General features: G+C 36.3%; 1 protein-coding gene across 3 annotated transcripts in view; it reads right to left on the bottom strand.

Moving 5' to 3' along the window:
* Window positions 1-14,200: 14,200 nt before the first annotated feature.
* Window positions 14,201-22,195, bottom strand: part of LOC126829812 (octopamine receptor beta-2R) — a 55,037-nt gene continuing 47,042 nt past the window's right edge. For 2 of the 3 annotated variants that reach the window (XM_050559943.2, XM_050559944.2), the window contains exons 2-3: window positions 17,058-18,104; window positions 14,201-15,585 (exon numbers count right to left, since the gene is read on the bottom strand). In XM_050559943.2, the coding sequence (XP_050415900.1) occupies window positions 14,317-15,585; window positions 17,058-17,357 (1,569 nt within the window). In that variant the 5' untranslated portion in view covers window positions 17,358-18,104 and the 3' untranslated portion in view covers window positions 14,201-14,316. Of the gene's footprint in view, window positions 15,586-17,057; window positions 18,105-21,697; window positions 21,828-22,195 lie in introns of those variants that run through there. The other variant, XM_050559945.2, reaches the window with a different exon arrangement.

The raw sequence follows: 22,195 nt of genomic DNA, 5'->3' as shown, positions 1-22,195 counted from the left end.
TTATGCAAGAGCTAAATCTGATTATTGCAAGTCTTTATTTAGGCTTCAGATGTCATAGAAATTATAAATTAGATCTTTATTTACACAACAAGCTCAAAATCAACTCTGTAGACCCACGGATGGCTTGGATTCGGCTTGGATTTAAACAGGATTTCTTTGATTGATTAAATTTTTAAATGGCGTAAGCGGAGATTAACCGTTACGCTGACGTCATACTCCCGGAAATAATTTTCGATCGAGGCTGAATGATAGAGTGTATAAAGCGAGACCGCTGTTGAGCGAGGCCGCATGTCAATCAATTTGATTGAAAGTTCGATATACATGTATACGGCCTTGATATTATGTTTAGTTGTTGTTAAAATGAGAGTTTGGATGTCGGTATTATAGGCTACGCTCTTTTGTCACTTGTGTTTACAGAAAAATTATAGAAATTGATAAACATCGCAGCTAACATCACCCCAGTTGAATTGCAGTTCCATTGGATCACTGTTCGGGAATTACGCAGGCCTACCAGTTACAGTACAAGAGTACACGCAGGCTAACAAGAAGTCGGCTATAATTATGCCTCATTGATTTGGTCCATTCTTATCTATATATTAAAGGTCTTATTTTTAATTTGTAGAAAAAATAAATGTGATACGAATTGAATTGCAACACCGTCTCAAACCACAGCCACTGAAAACGTTACTTGATAATCGAGATTATGTAGGTGGAGTTAACGCCTGTCAATCAAACGATTGTCTATTCTCGGAGACGGTGAAGAGAGAATTGACTCCCATTTCTAGTCAAAAATTACAATAGTGATAACTTTGTTCAGACTAAAGTAATTTGACTGAAATTTTCAATATATTCTTCTTTCATCATCTATTTTTGAACTGTTATAGCAATAATGGCCAACTCTCTATTAAAATCTCCCATAATGTATCTTTAATAATAATCCCTCAGGCAAGTATCAATGTATGGTATGCCATGGTTCAGATATACGTCAAATCCAGTCCAACATGTGCCGTCTCCCCCTCCGCGTAAAGTGCCCTAAATTTGGTCTATCTACCCTTGGAGGCGTCAGCACGCTTCTGAGCTTTAATATTTAAGACGAATATTACATTACATTTGTTTCAATTAAAAAAAATGCTTGCGATTCTTATGCTACATGAATCCTGTGCAAACTATTACATGAAAGTTGAATCTTTAATACGAATACCAGTCTATAAATGGTTCAATTCTACCAATCTATGCGGTACCCTTTTTAACAAGATATGCGGTACCCTTTTTAACAAGATAGTCGGCGAATATGTGGGGTGCTAATTCAGTCCGCGAATACAGCAAATTGAAGGTGCTCAAATATAGCCTTAATTATATGGTTTTGCGACGCATCTGAGCTCAATCAGTTGCATTTACATAAATTTCCGTCCCGAAAAACTGATAAATCAAATAAAAGAGGCACGAAAATATGGCGCCCACAAAGCCAGTCCCTGTTTCACAAAATCTTAGGCTAAAATCACTAAAATAGATTTTAACTAAAATCAAAATGAAATTTTAAATTTTATGCGTTTCACGAAGATCGGTTGTAACTTAAAATGTCATTTTAATATATTTTAGTTAAAATTGCTTGCGCCCGCACAGTGCATATCACCAAATAGCCAATGTTCCGGTGCCTCATAGACCCCTTCAATGATACTTTGAAAAAGCCAAAGTTCCACATTCATTATTGGATAATGCCTATCTATCTTACTAAATTAAAATGATTTTTTTCCCAAGATAAAATACCGTTGTCTCCTAAAGCTTCTCTGATTTACGTTGTGTTATTAACGCAAGCCTGCATTTAAAAATAATAATAAATATATCATATTAAAATTTAATTTCAAATATGAGTATAATATTTTTCAATAAAGACTTTTGAGATTATTGATTTATCTTTTTTGCAAATCATCATAACCCCAATACTTTGCATATGGGTCATTCCATGTCAAGTGGGTCAATTTTCAGAAAGTTGGGAAATCGACCCCCTCGAAAAAATCTGGAAAAAAATATGTTATTGTACATGTAAAAACTAGAAACTGTGCAAAATTTGTGGTCTGTAACTTGAAAATTGACTGAGATATGGACATTTGAGTTTTATGAGTTACCGATAAGTTTTCGAAACAAAATATGCCAATAATTTACCCGAGTTTCAGATATCTTGTTTTTACCTCAAATGTGATAGTATTAAAGAAATTTTTGTGTAGATATGGCATGTCTAGTATTATAGGCCTTTAGGCCTTCTAATACCAAGAAATTGGCTATTTTAAACCATTGTAGGCCTTCACGAAGATATTTTTTGGGGGGCGGGGGGGGGGGGGTGTCTATCCATGACATAAAATAGCAACAAAGAGTTTTGTTTACAGGGTTTTTTAGTGTTTTTGCTCTTGGGGTTCTAATTTAGGGCGTCATCTAATTGCTTGAATTTGCTTTACAATAAAATAAACGGGTGGGCCGTAGCTGTATTTCCCATGCTATGAAAAGAATTGAATAAGAATTTTTTTTTTGTGAATGAAGGGGATCACGGTGGCTAAGTGGGTAAGGCGCTGGCTCGCTAGCCTGGAGGTCGGGTGTTCGATCCCTGCATTGGCCGAGAAAGTTCATCCAGATTTTCCGGCGTGATTCCCCCTTGTCAGTGATGCAGGACGGAGGGCCTGACAAGGACAGCTGTCTAGTCATTCGGATGAGACGAAAAACCGAGGTCCCGTGTACACATTGGCGTGCACGTAAAAGATCCCTTGACAGTTGGAATTCGATATAAGAGTAGGCCGTAGTGCCGCTGTCCGGGCAAAATTTCCCTCATAGCACACTGTATGGCGTATGCCCGTCTTCATTAGCCCAGTTAGGAGCAAAACAGTAGGACGTTAAACCCATTTCATTTCATTTCATTTTTTGTGAATGATGGTATGTTAAAATTATGTGACCCGGGACTTATCATAATCATTATTCCAAATCTATCTATATGTTGCAATAGATCTAACAAGTTAGCCCTAATCAATGTTCATTAACGTTGTAATTTTAATTTAGGAGAGGCTGTCCTAAGTTAAAATTGATTTTAGTTAAAATTGTCCCCTAAAAAGTTTTGTGAAACGCCACTAGTTTAAGTTAGCATAAAATTTTAACTCACAATATTATTTTAGTGGATTTTATCAAAAAATGTTTAAATTCGTTTTGTGAAATTCATCTGTCTTAAGTTACGATGAAATTTTAGTTTAAGACGATTTTAAGGAGGTTTAGGTTTTTGTGAAACAAGTCCCCGAGTGACTACTCTTAAAGTGGCACCATACAGTGTTTAATACACTGGTTTTAAATGTTTTATCCATTAGTCAATTTAAAGCAGGAAAACTGTCGCACGATGCAGATTTGCAAAATGGTAATGGGATTACGGGCACTTTATATTGTTGACTATAAGTCAAAATGATATTTTTCACAAGAAACATGTTATTTATTTTTTTTCTTTTTTGTTTCACATTTTCCGTCTACCCGGAACAGCTCGGCACATTGTCAAAATAATTAGAGAGACACAGTTTTGGGTTAATCAATATTATGGTGTCCATGACTTCACCAAAATGACGTCATTCTGCCTACCCCTCTTGGGTAAGACACTTTTCCATTGACGTTTTTTTCTCCTTGTGGAATAAAATTGTCTTGCCTTACAAATCAGTCACTCAGTTCCTTATTCATTTCGATAAAAATACATATTTCAAATTTAAAAAAAAATAAAAAAAATGCTCGTCACTTTATTTGCCATAAATCACTCAAGACGTTCTTACTATACCTCAACATTTAGTACACGTTCAGTAGAAATGATGGAAATGGTAATAAGGGAGACAACTCTGTCCAGTGAAACGAATGAATCGACTTTACGATTAGCCCGGTTGAAGCAGAACAATATCACAAGAAGAAGATTCAATACTGTTTAAAATTATGATACATTAAAATTAAAGTGGACGTTAATTGTTTTGTGACAGAATAATATTCAAATAGATTGTTAAACCTGTAAAGTTGTTTCATTTTTTTTAGTTTGAAATATTAAAATTTCTGTACTGACATGCAGACAAAATTTTGTTTCGAACAATAGTGACATTTAAATGAACCAACACATTACATATAATGAATTAAAATGAAATGGGGGTTAACGTCCATCTGCAGGCCTATCGCACCGACTGGGCTATTGAAGACGGCCATGCGCCATACACATACCCAGAGTGAAATTGTAACCGGTCAGCAGCATTACAGCCTATTCTTATATCGAATAACAACTGTCTGGTGTTCATTTATTTTACGTGGAGCTTAATCTGACTCTTGGTCACCTCCAAAAATAAAAACAGTAATTCATATTTTCAATTACATAGAAATACAGAAATTATAGTTTATGGAATCTGTTGTGATGTTGAAAAGCAATGTAGACCTATTCACTATTAATCAACAATTGCATTTTGGACGGTAGGTACAATTTTAAACAAATATTTAGATTTAGAGCTATAGGCGTAGTAGAAAGGAAAACAAATGAAATTGCTATAGTAAAAAAAAAAAAAATGAAATTGCTATAATTCTGTTTATTAGTAGGCCTACATAATTTTCGTATTATTACACTCAGTAGTGATAGAAATTTGTATCAGTGAACAATATCATGTTTATACGTCGTCGCCCCTGTCCGTCTGTCCACAATTTGTACTCTACAATTCACAGTTTTATCCGATTTTGACGAAACTTGAAATACAGGACTATCCCCTAAGATCTCGGTTACTGTCAAAATTGGCATGTATCAGACCGGAACTTCGTGGATTAGTGCCCCTGATTGTACGAAAATAAATCACGTTTTTAACTTGTGCTCACTCTTGAGGTCATAATTTTCATACGATTTTGATGAAACTTGAAATGTATGCTTGTAACCCAACACTATTTTTTGATATTCGCGCATGTCGGATCCGGGTCGTAACTTTCTGGATTATGGCCCCTGATCGTAAGAAAAATCCCCTTTTTGTTTAGCTTGTGGCCCCTATAGAAGTCACAATTTTTATCCGATTTAAAAGACCATTGGAATATATATATCACTGTTTCACAATAATGACGGTTGATTTCGAATTTCGTGAAAATTTGACCGAAATTGCCGGACAAAATTGCCGCTCCGCTACGCAAATAGTGTAAAAAAAAATTATATCAAGGTTGTGGACCCTCTAGAGGTCAAATTACAAATTATGATTCGATTTTGATGAAACTTTACATTTAAGTTTGTATCACAAAAATCTCAGTTCCTTTCGATAATTGCGCACATCGGAACGTAATACCCTGTATTATGGCCCCTGATTGTTCGAAAATTCAAGTTTTCTAAAAGTCATAATTTGTATTCAATTTTAAAAAGAGAGAGAGAAATGTGGTTTAACGTCCACTCGACACAAACTAGGTCATTTCGGGACTAACATGGTTTGATTTTATTTCAATAATTCGCTTGCGCGTAGGGGTCTTTAGCAGTGGGAGGAAATCGGAAGACGAGGTTGGACAGGCGACCCTACTCCTTGTCACGTACAACCGGGGATTCGAAACCACGCCAGTTGACTCAATAATAGGCCTTATGATACAGCACGCACGTGCTAACCATTCGGCCATCCAACCCCCCTTTAATTTTACTTCACAATTCCCGAACTTATAGCTATGTTATCTACGGACACGTGAGCAGTTGCGTCCAATCAGAATCGCGACCGCCACGGAAACCTTGACATTGAATGAACCTTGAACTTTGCAACTCGATTATCACAGGTAGACATTTTAGCTTGAAACACCGAGATTTGGTATTCGCGACGATCGAGGAATCTGATAGGTTCACAAGTTGGGCTTGCACCCAATCGAAATTAGTGCTGAAATATGTAGGGTATAACGCGAAGGCCTTAATAAGATGTACGTATAAAGCGAGACCAAGCCTTCTATTGAAGCTGGTATAGGGTTAGCGCTAGCCCTTTTTACATGTCAAGACCCACACTGATCCGCAGTGAATATTCGCTTGGCCGCTACAATCACTGATAAGGATGACATCGATGCGACTTAATGACTACAAAATATTAACTTTTTTCTTTCGACAAATTAAATTCTGAAACATTTTTTTTTAGTATTAGAAAAATAAATAAAGGTGTTTGAAGTATATCTTGATAAAAAATATTAACTTTTTTCTTTCGACAAATTAAATTCTGAAACATTTTTTTTTAGTATTAGAAAAATAAATAAAGGTGTTTGAAGTATATCTTGATAAAAAATATTCCATATTTAGTGTAAATAGGTACAGAAAATAGTACGCGGAGGCGTAAAATGGGTAAAACGATATAATTCTGCCCGTACCAGTTCATATTACTACGTTCGATGTAAACAACGCACGTGTGACCATCAATTTGACGTTTTTTTCTGTTTGTTTTATCTGAATTCGTCCAGAAGTACATTTTTACCGTCTAATCTGATTGACCTGCTCGTGTTTGTTTTAATAAAACAACAAAAACAAGCCACAGAAGTAATCTTTTTTGGCGTTATCGACGCCATCTTGCTTTGTTGGTAAACATTGTGATGTAACGTCACCCTTAGAACTATAGCGGTCTGACCTTTTAAAGGTCAGTCATCTTGGACAGAGATAAAAGACAGATGTCGCATTAGGTCTGTAAAACAGATTGGTCAAGTCCCTGACGAAATCTGCAGCCGTAACCCCTATCCAAATCCACAATCCACTAGAGCAGGTTTTTAACGACGCCATCCTGTCTATAAGGTATCTAATCTATGACGTAAGTTTTCAAAACTACTCTTAATTTAAGCCATTAAATCACAAAATTATGTTTGTACGAAACGACTAGACTATTGTTCTACTTTATTAAAGATACATTAGGGGAGATTAGATAAAGAGCTGTCAGTTCTCACTATAATAGTTACAAACTAGATAATGTAAAGGCAATTTGCTGAAAATTTCAGTCAGTCTGATCTATCTATTTTTTGATTTAATCAGAAGCAGCTGACCGGGTTCTAATCCAGTAAATATCAGAGGCTAGCGATGCCATCGAGAGTTGATTATGGTCTGTATAAATTAATGTCTGATTAATAATTTAGGTATCATTTCAGACCTAAAGAAAGACCACCAACTGGCAGATTTAGCTGTTGCATAATGTATGTTTAACAATGGTCTTCTCACTAAAGGTGTGTTGGTGGGGGGGGGGGCTGTATCCTCGGACTATCGGGTTTTTCTTTGAACACTGTCAAGTCTAGAAGAGTTTGCTTACTAGAGCTATTTAACTCACTGGATAATATATACGAAAGACACGCATATTTTTGCAGCAACCCGAGTGAGCGTAGTCCCAGTGGCTCTTGCTCTTGACCATAACCTATATATTATGTCTACTATACGATAAGAATCCCATTTCTGCAGCACTGGCGTATTCAAAAATATGTAATTTATTTGAATCTCAATCTTCAAAATAGCTTATTACAAAGTCAAATTATGCACATCTGTTCTAGTAAATTCCACAGCCTATTCAAAAGCACAATACTGTCAACCAGTGTTCGATTTTTAATAGACCTGTCTGATATAAATAAGAAACACCAGACCTTGAAATTTAAAGAAAAAAAAAATCCATTCTTTTATTTTGTTTCGAAGTCTGTGTTGACTGAGGAATTTCTTCGTGATTTTCCGGCATGGTTATACGGCGGACGGAGTGTCTGACAAGGAACAATATCTAGTCTTTCATTTGTGAATATGTAAAACGGATTACCACATAAAATAACTGTTTGGCCTCGATCTGTCGAAATGCATTAAGGGTTATTTGCAGTATGTCAGATAGGTCCACAGTCGTTAAGGCTGTTTGTATCAACGTTCGCTAAAAGACCGCCATCAATCAGTATTCCTTGAAATTGACTGTCACTAGATAAGAGGGAGGAAAAAATAAATAAATAGAAAAATCCCGTGCATTACCATGTTTTTATGAAGTCTTGAGTGAATAAAAACAAGCGAATGTGTGGGCCTTTTCTATTTATCTCGTATTCTTTTATCTAGTGGCATTCAATTATTTTTTTGAGTTGTCAAATTATCCTTTCACAGTCTCACATAACAACTTTTCGTCTTCAACGGAATTATCAATGAGCTAAAATTCGGCCGTGTATCCGTTATCGCTCGTTCCTTCAGTCAGTTATAAAGAAGGATAACTCTTGTTTTTAATTTTTTGCGTCACTTCCGTTTCTTCAAATCTTCGTTACGCATCTCTGTGTTAAAATTATATTTGGAATGTGTTTAACTAGCTCTATCACATGTGATAATGACTAATGCCAATATTGACAGATTGTCCTTTAGGTACATGTATTGACCATACACACGGGGCTGATTGACGACATTTAAATTCCTAATCGACGATTTTAGTCCAAAACACTGATCTTCTCTGGTAATCTAGATTTAGTTAAATCGATTTTCAGAATTGAAAACAAAATGATCTTCAAAAAGATCCAAGTTATTTAGTTTCTAGATTGAGGGGCCCCTGGAGGGTTCCAGGCAAGGTTTAGAATTAAGACGATTTTGCGGTGGGAAAGCAAATTGAGTTTAGATTGTGTATAAGAAACACGTCACACACACATACTGTTATCGGGATGTTTTCCCCTTTGATACACCTGACGGAAATGATATGAAATGACCTGCAACATCCTACTTTATGGGCTAATGAAGACGGGCATACACAATGAAGTGGGTTAAAGGGAAATTTTGAATTCCAACTTTCAGGGGTTCGTTAAGGTGCACTTCAAGCTGTACATGGGACCTCGGTTTTTCTTCCCACCCGAACGACTAAACAGCAGATATTGTATTTTTGGAGCCCCGAGCAAAACTGAACTTTCAATTGAAAATGTGCAACACGCCAATACGTCAGGGGTAGCTGGGTTCCCAGCTGGAGAACTTTTAGTGGGATCGTGGCTAACAAACCCTGACAGTTTTGAAAAAATGCCATGTTTCATGAAAAACATATAAATCTCTAATCTACACACCACATTGCCAATGGTCTTTCCCCGGTCTCTCATTTGTAGCAATATAACATCGTCGGATATGTGAAGCGGAGTTATAAAATCATTTACCACATCCGACGTCCGATGTATTCTCTACCACAGACCTGTGATGGTATAGATTTGTCTCTGTCGTATATTATTGTAATTCTCTTATGTTAGGACTTCGCTTTCAACATCACTTGTTGTGTACGTATTTTCAGCAGCTAACTATGTGATTTCAGGATTAACAGTACGAGGGAGAGAGAGTGTGTGTGTGTTTAACGTCCACTTGACACAAACTAGGTCATTTCGGGACTAACACATGGTTCAATTTTATTTCAATAATTCACTTGCACGTAGTGGTCTTTAGCAGTGGGAGGGACCCGGAGAAAACCCACGAGGGTGAATCGAAACCCCGCCATTTGACTCAATGACAGACCTTATGATACCGGGCGCGTGCTAACCATTGGGCCATCCAATCTCGCTAAAACAGTACAACAGTATATTTTTCTACTTACAGGATACATGGTTAAAATGTTACTTTCACCTAAAAAATATCAGTCGGATTGGAGATTATCTAACACCCGAAGCAACAAGTACACTTGTCCGCTCCTTAATCCTATCCCGTTTAGACTATTGCAATAGTCTTCTTGGTGGTGTATCTAAGGAGTCCATTAAGAAGTTACAAAAGATACAAAACACTGCCGCTCGGATAGTATCTCGTACCCCCACAAACATCTCATGTATCACCAATATTAAATTCTTTACACTGGCTGCGAATACAGGAAAGGAGTGATTTCAAGATTCTTTCGCTGACCTATCAATGTGTTAATAACCTAGCACCATCTTATTTAACTAAACTAATTCAAAGTTACAAGCATTCCTGGAGTTGACGCTCATGTGACCAAATACAGTTGGTGATCCCAAGGTGGAGAATGAAAACATTTGGGGAAAGAGCTTTTAGTTTTCTTGCTCCATTAAAATGGAACGATCTTCCAGTGTTCATCAAAAGTGCTCCTTCTATTGAGTGTTTCAAATCCAGACTTAAAATATACCTATTTCAACGTTATATCTAATTAAAAATTGTGTGTAAAAAGCGCATAAAGCATACTTTAAGTGTGGAATTGACGCTATACAAATGTTCATATTATTATTATTATTATTAAAAGCACAGATTACAATAAAAGTCATTCTCTCAACCCAACTAACTCGCAGAGCGAATTACAGACGGATCCCCTACATCATGGCTCTCCTACGAAACAATGGGGTCTACTAAATCCAGATGGTGTGTCTGAACCTAAACATTATCTCCTAAAGAACCAAATGCGTGCCTATTCATTAAAGAATCTACATAATGTCTACATAATGTCTTTTATAGGACCCACTATGGACATTGGCCTTGAGAAAGCTGTCACGTTCAGATTTTCTGCTATTAATTATTCAATTGACCAAATGTGTACAATTAATTATGTGATTGGTCAAGCACACACAATGACGTAATTAGTAATTTCCACAATAACAACAAAAAGAATAACAGTATCGGGAAACAAATTAACTGTGTTTCAACTAAACTGATACTAAACGTTATTATTTATATATATTTTGTTGGCTAAATGGGTAAGACGCTGGCTCGCTAGCCTGGAGGTCGGGTGTTCGATCCCTGCATTGGCCGAGAAAGTTCATCCAGATTTTTCCGGCGTGGTTCCCCCTTGTCAGTCGTTCGGATGGGACGAAAAACCGAGGTCCCGTGTACACATTGGCGTGCACGTAAAAGATCCCTTGACAGTTGGAATTCGATATAAGAGTAGGCCGTAGTGACGCTGTCCGGGCAAAATTTCCCTCATAGCACACTGTAAGGCGTATGCCCGTCTTTATTAGCCCAGTTCAGATAAGAACAGTAGGACGTTAAATCCCATTTCATTTCATTTATATATATATTTTGACAATGAATAATACACATGACATATTATGTGTTTATCAAATTTTAGAAATAATTTTTGTCGGTATTAGTTATTCTAAGAGTACGTTTCAACTAGGAAGTTCTATATCGTCCACCAAACACGCAAATTTCTTTTTGGATTCATTTTATGATATAGTAAGTAAAGCGATACAAGCTTTCCCTTGATATTAAAAGGAGATTTTAATATGAATGTTTTAACTAATTCCAGTAATGCCAAAAACTAAGCGTATTTTATTGCAACGCTTGGATCTAGTAAATCTTATATCAACTAATTTTACAACCCATCCCGGAACATACATATATCTTTTTATTACACATAAAAGGTACGTTATTTCTAAAAATACAATACTGCACCCTATATGTAGTACACATTCGTTAATAACTGTAGAAATTAACTTTAAGACCTATAAAAAATATCGTATAAACGGCAAAATTTATTTTCAGCCATTTGATAAAACAACAAAATAAATTCATATTTTATATCTGTATCAAAACCAAATACCTCGCATTAATTACCCCCCCCCCCTTTTGATGCACGCTCTGATGTCACACTGAATGATTTTATCGTAACTGAACAAGAGGTTAAAAATCAATTAAAAATACCTAACTCTTCAAAGCCAGATGAAATCAACCCATTAAATCTAAAAAAAACCATATCTCCCGCGACTGTAATTCCATTAACTCATCTGTTTAACCTATGTCTTACAATTAAACAACTTCCAAACATATGGAAAGCTTCACATGTCACAGCCGCTTTCAAAGGGGGGAGTGATACAAAATTACCAGAAAATTATCGCCTCATTTCATTAACGTGCACAATTTGTAAGATTTTGAAAAAAATATTATCCTAAAACACCTGTACAACTTCATTAAACAACATGATTTATTGTCTAAACATCAGTCAGGATTTCCAAAAAAAATAAATAAAAAAATGATTCAACAATAAACCAACTTCTTGGGATATATAATATAATCATGACTAAGTAATCTATAGACAAAGGGAAAGAGCTTAGTTTTGTATTCTGTGATATTTCTAAAACGTTTTATAAAGTCTAGCACATGGGAATTATATATAAGCTGCGAAAGTATTAGCCCGTTCAAGCGCTTATTTTTAAACCAATTCATAATTGCTGGGTTTTTTAAGACAGCATCGTGTTGCGTTCACACGTACTATAAGCCAAACCAGTTTAATTATTCTGAACTCTTCGAGAGGCCGGGTTTTTTAAGCCAACCCGTTCAGACGGCTAAGATGAACCAGTTTAAAATAAAAAGCCTCCTCGAAGACAGGTCGCGAACTGGGTTTTTTTTAACTGGTTTATTTGCCCCACATTTGCGTTCAGACACTTAAGTTAAACTGGTTTAACGATCTCCGGGTTTTTAAACCAGTTCAACTTAAGCGTCTGAACGGGCTAATATGGTATTAGTCTAAATTGATGCGATTGGATATACAACTATTTAACAGATCGTAAACAATGTGTTGTCCTTGAAGGCTTTCAATCACCTTCTTGTCGTTCCTCTTGTGTCCATTCCAGAATTTTGTTATTTACGTTACTGATCTAGAGCGTAGATTATAGACTTGGCATGTGAATGCATATCTGAATAATGGCATTAGCAACTAAAATAAATACATGATACATCCAGTAGCGGATCTAAAAACTACAAATAGAGGGTGGGGTCCAAATCTAGGGCGCCATCCCCAATCCCACCCCACAATGAATATCAACATAGATCGTATTGCCTTTATTATAGCTGGTCGCCGATCGTTATCTCGCCGGAAAGCAGTTTTATACAAGTTGACGAAGCGAGGAACCTGAACTTTGAGTCAATTTCCTGCCTATTGAGGTCATTGTTGGGAAGAAATGCTTGTGAATGAGAGGAACAGAAATAGGACATAATCTCGAGATCTGTCTGTTTTGTGAAAGTTGACAGACCATTTGTACAGTCTGTCGTCCCATGACCCGCACACTAGTGGTACTACTAACTGGGCGGTTCAATATAACGGTGAAAATGATAGAGATGAGATAGTATAAGACCACAAAGGGGTGTAAGAATGATGACATAATGAACTAGAGCGCCGTAGGCGCGAAAAAAAAATCAGATAGCAACGTATAATGTGTAATTGAGCTTTTAATTGTTTGGGACTTGGTCTGAAAATTTTTGTGAATTTCCTGCCATTTTGAGTTCATTCTATGAATATTAGTCTGGATGCGTTGTCAACATTTGAGAATAATGGGTCATTGGCTATCCGGTCTTTAACATAAACAAAGTCTAAGGAGGGTAACTACTCCTAAAACAAGATGTTGACGCCCATGAAATTAATTTAAGAATGCCATTTTAGAAAATCCATTTGATTGCATTGCCAGTTCAATATCCAACACTCTTAATTTTTTTTATTGTAAAATTTCTCTTTTCGTGGACCATATTTATGTTTTTTTTTAATTAATCCTAATTCGTCGTCACGATTCATGTTTGTTATATTAATACAAGAATTATGGGATTTATTATGGGAAGGGGCGCAACTCTTATTTGACTTGGCCAAAGATACTGGATAATCAACCACAAAAAACCCAAACTCCCGGTTACACATGGGCAATGGAACTTTTCGTCAAATATTGACAACGGTCCAAGACTGGGGGTTCTGGGTGACCGGGACTAAGATGGGAGCAAATTCCTGTGAACTAGAGGATCAGAAATTGGACAAAATCTCGAGACCCACCTCTCAATTCTGTCTGTTATGTGAGAGTTGGCATAACATTTGTAGAGTCTGTCGCCCCACGACCCACACACTATCGGTATTACTAACTGGGCGGTTCAATATAACGGTGAATATTCTAACTATTTTGCGAGAGTTGACAGAACATTTGTACAGCCTGTCGCTTCATGACCCGCGCACTAGTGGTACTACTAACTGGGCGGTTCAATATGACCTTGAATATGATAGTGATGAGTTAATATAAGACCACGGAGGAGTGGAAGTATTTTGAGATAATGGAATCGAGCACCGTATGCCCGAAAAAAATTTCAGATAGCGACGTATAATATGTAATTGAGCTTCTAATTATCTGGCTATGCCCCCCCCCCTTTTCAACCCCTCGCTACGCCACTGCTTAGGGGCACTTTCTTTGTCTCGCGGGGGTCGCTTACTTGCCCCCCCTGAATCCGCATCATTAAGAATAACAAGTCCTAAAGTATTTTATTTATAAAACTGTATATTTATAATCAATATGTACATATTACATTTAGTATCAATATTAACAAAAGTTTGATGTTTAGCAAAGTAAAAAAAAAAAATCTATAAGATTAATATAATCCAAACATTAATACTTAATCTCTGTGTGTTTTGTTTAATTTGGCACAAGATCAAATTTTATTTTAATTTTTGCTTTGTTATTTTTACTAAATACAAAGTCCTCTAATACATTGTTATTTTGACCAATGGCTTCTGGGCTGGTGTTTCTTCTCGTCCCACTTCCAAGTGTGTTTCTGTCTTTTAATGGAAGTATATCCGGTTCACGATATTGTAATGGCATTTCGGTTGAACCACTAAAGGGAATTTTTTGCTGCGGAACTTGTAAATATTGGGAGGACATTTTAACCTTTTTGATATCCGGCGCAGACGCAGAAGAGGGTCGCAATTCGGTTACATTACGAATAGCACGGTCCATTGAACGCATTCGCATTAACCTTCTGCTGTCCCCTGGGTCACTGGAGACAGACGGAGAGCGTAATGTTTTTAAAAACGCTGAATAAGAAGATTGGTTGTTCGCATGGCTGGGATTTGTTACATTAAACTTATGTCTGTCGTTGTAGTTAAAGAGTTTCTTGGTTGCAAAACGGAAACGTTTGCTGGATATGGCATAGCTGAAGGGATTAACACAGCTGTTCATTAAAGCGAACCAGGTAGACAATGTAAGCATATAACTTGGAATGTTCAGATTCAAGATTTGTGCTATATTTACATAGACAAACGGCGACCAACACAACGCATACGCAACGATCAGACCCAACAAACGCACAATAGTTCGCACGTCTCTCCTAAACGGCGAGGCGGTCGTGGTTGTTGAAGCACCGCTGTTAAAATCAACGTCTATAGCGGTTGTTATTTCTTCTACTGATCCAGGAAAACTTAACATTGAAAGGCGACGCACGGAAAACATGGCGGCTGCGGCTACGGCACCGTTTAAGCTAATATGGCTAGATTCTGGACTGTGTCTTTGGATATGATGATTAGTGTCTTCAATCTGCCGCACATGCTGATGAGCAACTTGAATAATCTTTACATAACAAATGGTCATGATTATTAGCGGTATACAAAAACATATCACACAATTCAAAATGGCATAACTTAGAGATACGTCCCACCGAATCAAGCACATATAGCGCAACTTGTCAAAACTAACTTCACTCCAGCCTACCAGGGGAGACAATCCAAATAGTAGCGCCTGGATCCACAAACACAAGAGAACTCCGCCTCCATAGTGTGAAGTTTTCCACGTCGAATATTGTAAACAATATATTATAGCGAAGAAACGATCTAGAGAAACAATGGCTACGGATAGAATGGACCCGACTGCAAACACGGTGAAAATGCATCCAGTTATAGAACACGCCATCTGAAAAAATAAGAAATAAAAAATAAATAAATAGGTAAAATGAAAGATTTGTGACAGCATGTATTAGAGGACAATATTGGTGTCAGTCATTATCACATATGTGGCTCGTGTTTTCCTTTGGCGTTCGTCACTTCCGATTCAGGAAACCTGTATTACTCAGCTATCGTAGCAATGATCTCTGTGATAAAATTATATTTGGAACGTGTTTAATTAGTTCTATCACATATGTGATAATGACTGGCACCAATATTGTCCTTTAAGATATTGATCCCATGCACTGACGCCACACTCAATTGAACTGAAATGGGATATAACGTGATTTTACTTCACGCCATGCAGTGTGCTATAGAGGCAATTTCGACAGGGTATTCGTGTTTCTGTCTTCTCTTCATCGAATTCCAACGGATATGGCTTCTTTTACGTGTACACAGGTCCTGGAGTTTTTATCCCATCCGCACGACTAGAGGCTGTTCAGTTTGATTGTGGTTAGAGATAAACAATATGATACTTACTCAAGATGTTATAATTTATCACGCTAGAGTTCAAAATTTTAATTAAAATTCTAATATAACTGCGTTTCGGGTTTTTTTACAGTACAGCGTCAAGACTAACACGAAACGAACGTTACATCTGAGTGATCAGATTGGCTACCGTTTAATGTAAAATCGTATTCTATTATCAATATTCTATTACGTTTCCTTCGGCTACACGTAAAGCCATCTAAACGCCCTGTATCGGTAGTGAAATTGTGAGATCGGTGACCATAAAGCGACTGGTTATTAAAATCAATATGGCGGAGTTGGTTTAACTTTTACCGATTATGATTCTCCTCTTCGGTAATAAATCGACTGCTTTCGCTTTTTCAAATATTGGCTGAAATTCATCGACATGAATTCCAATTATATTTTTATCAATTTGCAGATTCAGGGTGTAACGAAGCTCCGTAAATAATTATTCTGAATACTAAACCCAATGTTTTCTATTAAGACTGGGTTACGGATATTTTTACTTTATGATTGTACGAAAAATGTTTACAGTAACAGTAGACGTGGAAAGCGTATTTATACTCTGTTTAATGCACAAAGTTAATCTAAATAACATCATGACCATTCCAAAGCTTTTCACACCTCACCCACAGAATGAGACCACAACACACGTCAAACCCCAATCACTCAGATCAAAAATCTAGTTTGGACATATTAATTAGTTTTTGTTTATCAATTTATACTGAACCATTTCTGCAATTATTAACTTTGCCAGGTTTTGGCACCAAAGCAACAAATGGCAATGCGTATAATGCAAAGATTTCCTGGAGATCCGATACTACTGCGCATTGCGCAAATTGCGCATACGACAGGGATGTTCTATCACAACATAGCATAGGGTGAGTGGTCAAATATCTCTGCAAGTCATGGGTCCCGCGTTTGTAATTCGTAATTTCATTTTCATTACTATACTCTTTCTATACATACCTGTGAATAAATCCAGCCACCATTAAAAAGGGCACTGAGCACCAATGGCATGGAAACAAGACTGACACCAAGGTCACAGAACGCCATGTTGACAACAAATATGGAAGACACAGACCGCAGTTTGCGAGTTACTAATATAGTTGTTATAACCAATAAATTGGCACTGAGTGCGATCAGACAGAACAATCCCATTGATATTAGTAAAACGACTTCCGCCACCGACCAATCCCCATCAGTTTTATCATACATGATAGGATTAAAGTTGGTCGCAGATTGTATACTTGTCTTATTAATATACATGTAGGAACCTGGAAATTCTCTCCGATTATAAGTTTTTTTAATCTCGAGAAAATATATCGTGATCACAAATGGTACAGATTATTATTTTTCAAGTCACTTGGAAATCCACTAAATATCACAGTATCTTGAGTTCTATTTCGATCCTGTTTTTACAATAAAAGAGGTTCCAGAATCAATCTCAATACCCACCACGGTTCACAAAGCCATTAGTGGAAAAGAAAACCCGAACACAACCTATTACAGTTCTGCTCCAATCACAATTTCTGTATAAAATCAAATTGTACTTTTATATGTATTGTGGCACTTCCTAACCTAATGGGCGAAATGCGAACTATAAGAGCAAGCAGTCCTTTATGATTAAATATCAGTCTTCCTGGTAGAATATGTCCAGTTTCAAGACCACCTCACAAACTGCGTTTGATAGTGACATACCCTTATGTTTTGTTCACAGTATATTAATATAGAAAATATCACGAAGGATTATCACATCGACATCGACTTTATTATTATCCCTTGTAATAGCAGTCACGACTTCTCGTCATTAATATTCCGTGGCGCAACAATTCCTTCTTAACTGTATGCCTTACATTAATTAGATTTTTACAGTTTAGTCTTTAATTCATCTTTCCACTTTAATGGATAATTACCAGTCCATTATTGAATTGTAAAACTCGTTTATTATAGCGGTATTACAGCATTCGGTTGTCTTGGATTTCATTAAGTTTTTGCTGTCAGTATTTCACTCATCTGGAATAAAAACAAAAAATAATCAAAATACAGTAGCACCTCGGTATATCTTCAAAGAACCATGTATCATGATTCCAGAAGAAAAGTGTTCAAATTAACTATACTTTCAAAATTTTGGCGGCTATGTTTGTACGTGATGGAATGTAGCGGTTATTGGGAATCATATTTTCCAGCCGTCCGACCGGTCCTATTTTAGAGGCCAGATAAAAATAAACACAGTTTATTTTAAAAAATATTTTTTGAAGGGGGGGGGGGCTTCAGGATATCGACTTTTCGCCATGCTTTTTATTGATTTTAGGGCGCCATCTTAGATGTCCTGTAATCTCTATCGACCTTTCAACGATAACCCATTTATATCTTTGAACATAAAAGCCTTTTTGTACTTTTCTAAAGATCATTACTTTTTAGCTCTTTTGATGACAACAGTAGGACGTTAAACCCCATTTCATTTCATTTCATTTCTTTTGATGACTTTTTTGTCACATTGCCTCTGTAATAAAAGACGCTGATAGGCGAAAAGAGTAATGCATCATTAACTATTCATATCCCTACAAAGTTTTGTAACGCTTGTTTCGTTGTTATTAAATCTTCTAGCACAATCACAAACATGCAATATAAAAAATGTCAAGTCTGTTTAATCCAGTTTAATCCATTGCAATGTATAGGCAGAGAAGTAATTCCTTAATCTCAGAATGAATCTAACCGTTTACTTAGTGCACACTATATCATTTATGAAGGGTTTCCAAAAGATCATGCTTAGCATAACACCGATAATTACAAATTATAAGCGTAATCTTAATGTCACGACTTTCCCAAAATAGATTTGAAAATGGAAAAGAATGTAAGAAATGAACAAGATCAATTTCTATTAACAGAAAATATCATTTAATTCGCAGAATCCAGATTACAATATAATAGCACAGTTGTAGACTGCACAATGGGCATCTTATTATTTCATTTAAAAATCTAAACTTTTATATCGCTCTGAAATAAAATACACAATGACAGATAATTCGTCTATTGTGCAGAAAAATGTAATATCTTCTATCATGCATAATGCGGAATCTGATTAAAATCAGATATTTTTCAAATTAAGTTTCTATATTGTAAAATTTAGTTGACTCAATGTTATAAATGTTTCGTGTTTCAATTGTGCATAGCAATATGAATTCGCAACTGATTCAATCATGCCAAGTCAAAAACCCATGCTACAGTCTTATGAAGAAATGGAACGTGATCTGTGTACTTCGTCATCAGGAAAACCAACAAGACGAAGAACGAAAATAACAATTTAAATGTTCATCCACAAAACTCGATGACATGACATTATATTTTGTTTTATACCAGTGATTGCATGAATACACTCCGATTATTAAATCAAATTCTCCTTAATCGGATTCCATACCAATTGCCTGTATTTAAGTTCGTTGATAGCGTAATCCTCTTTTATGATAGCTAATATCCTGAACACTGCAACCCCGCAACTTGCTAAATGCGCACCCTAATTACGAGAGAAGCATAGATTTTAATTGGCGGTTACTTTCGTTACAAACACCTATTTTCTCTTGAGATAAAACGAGTTTTGAGACATCGGTTTCACCAGACCACCCACAGAATACAAGTCTTACCTCTATTCGACTCGACAATAGTCCTGCAACTCTACCTGGGTTTTGTTTTCTATACCTATATATTTACTTTATACTCTGGTTTTACTATCAAAATATCATCAAGGTTAACAGATAATTATCGCGTATTTTTAATATCACCTCAGGTACAGAATACTGACAGGAGTGTCAACAGCTAGCTCTATTTAGTAACACACGGTTTAATAATTCAACACTTACGTTACGATGTTGTAGTTTACAGAACGACAGGGTGCGAAACGACCCATAAGATAATACAATAGCTATATCATCTTCAAAGTCTCTTGCACCACAGCCATGTCTTAATCGAATCAAACATAAAAAGTCGAGTTACGCAGTGCGTCGACGTTTTTGTCTCAGTTTTCATGACGTAAGATCCTTAAATTAAAATATAATCGCGATTAAAGTTACTAATCTCGCTGAAACCAATCGGGTTGGAAAATGAGATAAGATTAATGAGCTTATTATGAGGGCATATGCTATTTTATTCATTACATGGGAGGTTTATACTCGACACTAGCACTGAGATCCACGCCGACCTGCACTGTTCCAGGGAGTCTTCCACCCACTACTACTACTACTTTAGTGTGAAGTTATTCGTCGTTGTCTTGGAAATATTTTGTACTTACCCCATTCTTGACAATACATTAATACGGTATGAAAGTTGGTCGCATACTTCATCCGTTTCTATAGTATTACCTCCTTATTATATCGGCCTATAATAAAGGTGGTAAACAACAACCCGTTTTTACCGTTCGGTAAACTTATGATCTCCATCATGGAGCTTTTGTTATAGAGTCAGTTTACAAGACCCCAACGCTAACGGAACATAGATCCACCACGCACACGGTAGCTTTAAATCCAGGGACAGAGATGTCTTCACAAAAAGAAAACAAATATTTATAAATATGAACAGCCGAGCCTAAAACATACGCATCATACCACACGATACGCATATTGGGCCTTTAAGTTCATATGATGGAAGTCATAAATTTACCAACGGTAAAACGGGTTGCCGTTTACCTCCTTAAAGACCGATTTATTTCGTTTGTATTATCCCCTTCTAACCTTAATACATCAATGTATGAAAGTTGGTCCCATAATAACTCAGATTTGACAATACATCAACACGCTATGAAAGCTGGTATCATAACTACCTCAGTCTTGATGATACATCATTAGAGTATGAAAGTTGATCCCATAATACATCAGTCTTGATGATACATCAATAGGGTATGAAAGTTGGTATCGTACCTACCTCAGTCTTGATGATACATCAATACGGTTTGAAAGTTGATCCCATAATACCTCAGTCTTCACAATACATCAATACGGTATGAAAGTTGGTCCCATGATATCTCAGTTTTGACAATACATCAATAGGGTATGAAAGTTGGTATCGTACCTACCTCAGATTTGACAATACATCAATACGGTATGAAAGTTGGTCCCATAAAACCTGAGTCTTGATGATACATCAATAGGGCATGAAAGTTGGTCCCATAATACCTCAATTTTGACAATACATCAATACGGTATGGAAGTTGGTCCCCTAATACCTCAGTTTTGACAATACACCAATAGGGTATGGAAGTTGGCCCCATTTGGTTTTGACACTATATCAATAGGTTATGGAAGTCGGTCTTATAATACCTCGGTTTTCACAATACGGTATGAAATTTGGTATCATACCTACCTCAGCCTGGTCTCATATTTACCACTGTTTGAACGATACATGAATACGGTATGAAAGTTGACCCCATACCTCAGGTTTGACGACACGGTATGAATGTTGATTCCACCCTTACCTCAGTTTTGATCGTAAATCAATACGATATTAAAGTTAATCTCATAGTTACCTTAGTCTTATCGATACATTAATATGGTATGAAATATGGTCCAATACTTTACCTTAGTCTTGGAGATACATGAAAGTTGTCTCATACCTACCCCAGTATTGACTACACGTTAAGTTCCTATATTATGTAATTTGTAATATATGATATCTATAGAGGTCCGTCTTAACCCTATCCTAGTGTGTCACCATGCCCCTTTCTTACACCATTCCTTATTCAAGACATTAAGCTCCATGTAACGAGGAGTGCTATGTTATAACGGTGAATATATAATATGTATAGAGTGAGTATATATGTCTCTATAAATAGTTGTATATACACATAGAACAGAAGGTATATATTATTTCTACCTAGATAAACTAGATTTATCATGATATAAAAACAATCTATAGAAGATAACACTATCATCTGCAATTTTATCTAAATTGAGCTTATTTGTTTACCTTTTTATCAATTTTAAAACAAAACCAAACTGAAGATTAATTCACAAACAAATCAACATTAATCTTTTTGAAATTTATAGTCTATGACGGTGAGAAAGGGGGCTTTACGTCTGACATTGATTCAAGTGCCTTGGTTTCGATCCCAAATT

This window comes from Patella vulgata, chromosome 8 (assembly GCF_932274485.2).
Source record: "Patella vulgata chromosome 8, xgPatVulg1.2, whole genome shotgun sequence".
Lineage (NCBI taxonomy): Eukaryota > Metazoa > Mollusca > Gastropoda > Patellidae > Patella > Patella vulgata.
The sequence above is the reverse complement of the archived record's forward strand: the minus strand, read 5'-3'. Positions and strand labels throughout refer to the sequence as shown.